Source organism: Haemaphysalis longicornis, unplaced genomic scaffold (genome assembly GCF_048455015.1).
Source record: "Haemaphysalis longicornis isolate Haplotype H1 unplaced genomic scaffold, Haemaphysalis longicornis Haplotype H1 scaffold_1, whole genome shotgun sequence".
NCBI lineage: Eukaryota > Metazoa > Arthropoda > Arachnida > Ixodida > Ixodidae > Haemaphysalis > Haemaphysalis longicornis.
In genome coordinates, this window is record NW_027526203.1 from 62,149,688 (window position 1) to 62,155,763 (window position 6,076).

A 6,076-nucleotide genomic window follows, 5' to 3' on the forward strand; every position below is an offset into this window, starting at 1 on the left:
AGAAGAAAGAAGGAAGGGTTGCGTTTCTCGTTGCTGTGGCTGGAAGTCGTTTCTCTTGCTCGCCGTCCGGTTTCCGTCGGTCTCGGCGTCTGGCGCTGGGCATCTTTGGCTCGTTGGCCGCACTGGCAGTTCGCATCGGTGGCTGTTCATGGGTGAGGAGGCGCTACACCGCGGGTTAACGAGCCGCCTGCTCACTCCGTCCCTCCACAGAGCACTTCGAAAATAGCGAAAAATATCGTCTGCCGCAAATTCACACAGTCAACGCGCACATTACGAAGCGTTGAAAATCGTGTTCCATTGTGCAGAACGCTTTAAGGCCGCCTTAAAAATGTGCTCGTTTGTGCTGCACATCGCGGCAGAAGTTTGCCTGTTGTATAAGAGTGAAAACGCATCAGATTATAAGTATTACATTGAAGGTACTTTTAAGTGCAAAGCACCTAAGGCGCTCGCCTTGTCCTTGCTCGCTCGCTCAACCGAACTACATAGAGCACCAAGGCGGCGTCCCGGGGTAACGCTGTTGTTCGCGGCGTACCCCAGAGGCTTCGAAAGCCAAGCGCATACATCTTCCCTTCGCTTAGCGCAAAGAAAACTACAGGTACATTTGAGGGAAAATATACGTAATTAACCGGCAGCGCCCGCATTCCTTTAGTTAAGGACGCCCGTTGGGTTGGTTTTTACGCAACGCCGGCACGTGCGGGGAGAAAAGCACAGAGAGAACAGAACTCCCGCTGGCGCAGTTTCACGTAGGGGGCGCGCGAGCACTGCGAAGACGGGAAATTTGAATTGCATGGGGTGGTAGCAGTAAGCGGATAACGGCGGTACAACCCATTATGGCGAATCACTGCTCTGCACTTCCGACAGCTTTCACATTGAGTGGAACGGCTTTGATGTTTTTATCTTCGCCAGGTTTCACCCATGGACGTCGTTTGCCGGTGCACTGTATGAGGCGACGTGAAGCAGCTGGTATGCGGCAGAATCCAGAGAAAATGTAAAGTTGCAACTGAACACGCCACTCGAAAAAGCCTTGGTGCGTGCTATGTGTGTGACATAAAGAACGTTACGTATCAGACCACTTTCAGGCAGTTTCTAGGATTCGTTTGGGTAGCAGTTACACGTGATGGAATCGACGAAATTCCATGAGCGCTAAAAATGCTACGCGATTTGTTGATGAGACTACGCTATGAGACTTTGTTGATGAGACTAAGCTATTCTATAGTTCCTGTCTTCCTTTCTCAGATTTCTGTTTGGAAGCATTCTTGTAAGCTATTGTGAATAAAAAGTTCCACTCAAATTTGACATTTGTTTTAATTTATTGTTCTGTGTTGTTCCTAAACGTTGATTCAAAATCTCAACCTTCGCAGCAATCCTCACCACACTTCCTCACATAATTTTCTTCACGAAGGTACGGGTATAGGTGCCAAAAGAATGGACATCACTGACTAATTGTGTAAGATTCGCTAGGTTCACTTGTTTAAGATGCTTCATGAACGTTTGTTTCGCACTGCCTTCAACGACGCTTGGGCTTATTACCACCGAACTTTAGCGGCAATCCTAACCCCTCTTGTTCTACAAACACTACAAAGTTTGGGGCCGTGTAGAACGAAGAATTACGCCGTAATCGCAACATGAGGCTTGTTGATCCGTGACTGGCGACCTTCTTAACGCTTAGCGAAGGTGAAAAAGAGGATTTGTCCTCACCTAAAGCGGCATTCTCCAGCTATGTATAAGACTCCTCTCTGACTGTCAGAAATCATTTTAAAAGAAAACTGAAATAAGATAATGTTTGTTTCGCCACATTTATGTGCTTGGTGGGTGCTCCAGTCTACCCAGACCATAATTACGGCACAGCAGCTATTGTCTTCTTTCAGCTTTTTTTCTAATCGATTTTCGATGGTCAGAGAGGCGTCTGATACACAGCTGGAGAATGCCACGTCAGGTAAGACAGTACTCTTTTTCACCTTTACTAAGCATTAGGAACGTTGCCAGTCACGGAAGGCAAGCGTGAGCGCTTAGCGTGATAATTCACCACGCCTAAAGCAAGCGTGCAAAATATATCTTGTACTCATGCTTCGCAAGCGTTACGCGTCCCGCGAGTCATGCTTAGGAAGCGTGATTTTTCATTGTAAAAATACGTCACACACTAAATTTTTTCACGCTTAACAAGCGTGAGTGTCGACGATTTTTTGCACGCGTGTTACAAGCGTGACGTCTTTTCACGCTGAAAAATCACGCTTTCTAAGCATGACTCGCGGGGCGCGTAACGCTCGCGAAGCGTGAGTACAAGATATTTTTTGCACGCTTGCTTTAGGCGTGGTGAATTATCACGCTAAGCGCTCACGCTTGCCATCCGTGACTGGCAACGTTCTTAACGCTTAGTAAAGGTGAAAAAGAGTACTGTCTTACCTGACGTGGCATTCGCCAGCTGTGTATCAGACGCCTCTCTGACCATCGAAAATCGATTAGAAAAAAAGCTGAAAGAAGACAATAGCTGCTGTGCCGTAATTATGGTCTGGGTAGACTGGAGCACCCACCAAGCACATAAATGTGACGAAACAAACATTATCTTATTTCAGTTTTCTTTTTAAATGATTTCTGACAGTCAGAGAGGAGTCTTATACACAGCTGGAGAATGCCGCTTCTATACCCTGTATAGAAAGATAGAAGCACCACAACCTACTCGCTGCCACAAGTACACTCGCGTCGGCGAGATGAGCTTCCTTTTGCAAGTTTGGCGGCACCCGGGCGCCCTTCAGAAGGCTGGACACGCACGTCGACGCCTCTTGCAAGCTATTTGCACAGCGGTAATTACACCTGGACTGGTAGGCTTAGATCAGCTGCGGCTGAGCGCAAAATCCGCCGCAAAGAATCCCCGCACTGTTCCGCGCTTCGCGTTGTATCGTCCAGATTTGTGAGGTGCTGCTAAAGGCTTCGCTCGAGCGGCAGTAGAGGCTGTCCCACAAACGAAACGCTGCGAGTTACCGCTGCCGGCTAAGTGTGACAACATCGCTGCACGTACCTTATTTCAGATCGAACTCGCTTCCACACGATCTGCTGCAGCGTTAACGCGATCCTACGCCATTGAGGACCCGTGTAGCAGCAGTTGCACTGGTGGCCTAATATTTTACGCGAGTGGCCGAAAGGGAACAAGTTAACCTGAAATTGCGTGTCCATCTTTTGTATAGAACAAACCCCCGATTTAATACCGGAGCAGCTGTCCAACGTACGTTTTGTGCGTGACGCGGTCTTCCGTGCGGAGCTATCTGCATGTAGAGACAAGTGACAAACTGAGCTGTGGCGGCAGCCCAACGAGAATTAGTGGAGCAGCGCTTGGATCTGTTTGCCGGTCATTTGAGCGACAAGCGAGCGGTTGTCCCGACTGGATTGCTGTGGCGGCTTTCCCGGCGGACAAGCGGCCACTTTAGCCTGTCGTGCTCGGGATAGGTGGGCCTGGAAACGTTCTGCGAAGACGGGAGTCGCAGATACTGGTGCGTGTGTAGCCGAGCATTCTGGACAGCCGTTGCAGTGAAGCGTGCTTTCAGCGGTGTGTGGGGGCGGCTAAAGCCTGCTTGTCGATGCCCCTTTGCAGCGGGGGCCGCACCTCCGAGACGTCCAAGCCGAAGAAAATTATCCCCGAGGGCACGCACCAGTACGACCTGATGAAGCAGGCGGCGTCAACGCTGGGTTCGGGCAACCTGCGGTTGGCCGTCATGCTGCCCGAGGGCGAGGACCTCAACGAGTGGGTGGCCGTCCACACGGTGGACTTCTTCAATCAGATCAACACGCTGTACGGCACGGTGAGCGAGTTCTGCACCGAGAGCAGCTGCGCCGTCATGTCGGCGGGCCCCGAGCACGAGTACCACTGGGCTGACGGACAGACGGTCGAGAAGCCCGTCTCGGCGCCCAAGTACATCGCCTACCTCATGACCTGGGGTCAGGACCAGCTGGACGACGAGTCGCTCTTCCGCTCCGAGATCGGTGAGCTGTGCTCCTGCTTGTTGTGCCCGCTCTTCTTCTCCCTGCTCCTCACGCTGTCCCGTGCAGGGGCGCCCTTCCCAGAGTACTCGTCGTCCATCGCCAAGGCGGTCCTGAGGCAGCTGTTCCGGGTGTACGCGCACATCTACCACCAGCACTTCTCGGAGGTCGTACAGCTGCGTGAGGAGGCGCACCTCAACACCAGCTTCAAGCACTTCAACTCTTTCTTCGTAAAGTTTGACCTCATTGACCGCCGCGAGCTGGTGCCCCTGCAGGAGGTCATCGAGAAGCTCACCAACGAGGACCGCAACGGGAACCCCTCGCACTAGCGACTCTGTCCTTCCACAGAACTGCTGCCAGTCGAGGACAGACCTTTGTTTTTTGCCCTGGTGTGGAGGAGGCCTTCCACAGTATGTGCCCCCGATTCGTGCTTCCTTTTTTTTCCTCCCCTCTACTGCATGCAGCCTTTGCGCACACCCCCTTTAGGCAGCAGCCGTGTGCTTGGACTTTGTCATTGAGAGTGTTCTTTTCTTGTGAATGTGCTCGCCATTGTGTGTGCCAGGGACAGTCCCCTCCTTTTCACCGTTTTCTTCACCCTCCTGCGGCCCCACTCTGGGTAGCTGCCGTTCTTCTGACAGGATTGGCTGGGTGGCGCACCTGCATTGCAGCACAATCCTGCTCTGAGGCGGACGATGTCCTAGCAGTTCCTGTTTCCTTTGCTGACGTTTTCCACCGCCATGAATGTGGATGGACGAGTTTCTTGCATCAAATTTTACTAGAGCACACGCTTCCTGTTGGATGTTTTCAGGTGTCAGAATTTCCCCGCATGTTCAGCCAGGCCTGGAAGCGTGCTCGAGTGTGTATTCATTCCGTAACGGTGTTCTGCACCGGGTTTTTCTTTCTGTCCCTTGTTTTTCTTCTCGCCAGTAAGTTACTTGGTTGACTGATGTGTATAGGATTTCACGCGACTGCCTTTCAGACGCGAAGGAGTTCTCAGTTGTAAAGGTTTGAGCAGGTTACCTGGCCCTGCCCGGCCTTTTCTTCTGCCAGGCACAGCAAGGCGCATCTCCCTTGTGGTTTCTTGTTTTTCCTTCAAGTGGAACTGTGGGACCCTAAACCACGTGGAAGACACCCCCCCCCCTTGGTGCATAAAAGAAGTGTCTCTAGCAACCTTCGACTTGTTTGTGTTCTCTTCCTCTTCCTGGAGCGGTTCCGATTATGCCAGCGGGACAGCTTCGCTACATGGTGGAATGGCATCCTACGCGGGGACAGGAATTTGCGGGAATTGTTTGGCAGCAGCTGCATGTGATCTACCTGCTTCCCGAAATGCTTTTTCCGAGGTGCTGGTTCTTGGCTGCTATGGAAAAAAAAGGGTGCAAGCCCAGTGTAACAAGGGTTGCGGCACAGCAAGGCGCATCTCCCTTGTGGTTTCTTGTTTTTCCTTCAAGTGGAACTGTGGGACCCTAAACCACGTGGAAGACACCCCCCCCCCCTTGGTGCATAAAAGAAGTGTCTCTAGCAACCTTCGACTTGTTTGTGTTCTCTTCCTCTTCCTGGAGCGGTTCCGATTATGCCAGCGGGACAGCTTCGCTACATGGTGGAATGGCATCCTACGCGGGGACAGGAATTTGCGGGAATTGTTTGGCAGCAGCTGCATGTGATCTACCTGCTTCCCGAAATGCTTTTTCCGAGGTGCTGGTTCTTGGCTGCTATGGAAAAAAAGGGTGCAAGCCCAGTGTAACAAGGGTTGCGGCACAGCAAGGCGCATCTCCCTTGTGGTTTCTTGTTTTTCCTTCAAGTGGAACTGTGGGACCCTAAACCACGTGGAAGACACCCCCCCCCCCCCCTTGGTGCATAAAAGAAGTGTCTCTAGCAACCTTCGACTTGTTTGTGTTCTCTTCCTCTTCCTGGAGCGGTTCCGATTATGCCAGCGGGACAGCTTCGCTACATGGTGGAATGGCATCCTACGCGGGGACAGGAATTTGCGGGAATTGTTTGGCAGCAGCTGCATGTGATCTACCTGCTTCCCGAAATGCTTTTTCCGAGGTGCTGGTTCTTGGCTGCTATGGAAAAAAAGGGTGCAAGCCCAGTGTAACAAGGGTTG

At 51.7% G+C, this 6,076-nt stretch overlaps 1 protein-coding gene across 1 annotated transcript; it reads left to right on the forward strand.

Moving 5' to 3' along the window:
• Positions 1-2,708: 2,708 nt before the first annotated feature.
• Positions 2,709-4,301, forward strand: LOC144164346 (MOB kinase activator 1B-like). The gene is made up of 3 exons (XM_077694860.1): positions 2,709-2,722; positions 3,587-3,975; positions 4,042-4,301. The coding sequence occupies exons 1-3, from the start codon at positions 2,709-2,711 to the stop codon at positions 4,299-4,301; spliced, it is 663 nt and encodes a 220-aa protein (XP_077550986.1).
• Positions 4,302-6,076: the final 1,775 nt, after the last annotated feature.

Excerpts from the sequence above, each read along its gene's own strand:
- LOC144164346 (XM_077694860.1), top strand. Across the intron at positions 3,976-4,041 it reads GCTCTTCCGCTCCGAGATCG|GGGCGCCCTTCCCAGAGTAC; the intron begins GTGAGCTGTGCT and ends TGTCCCGTGCAG.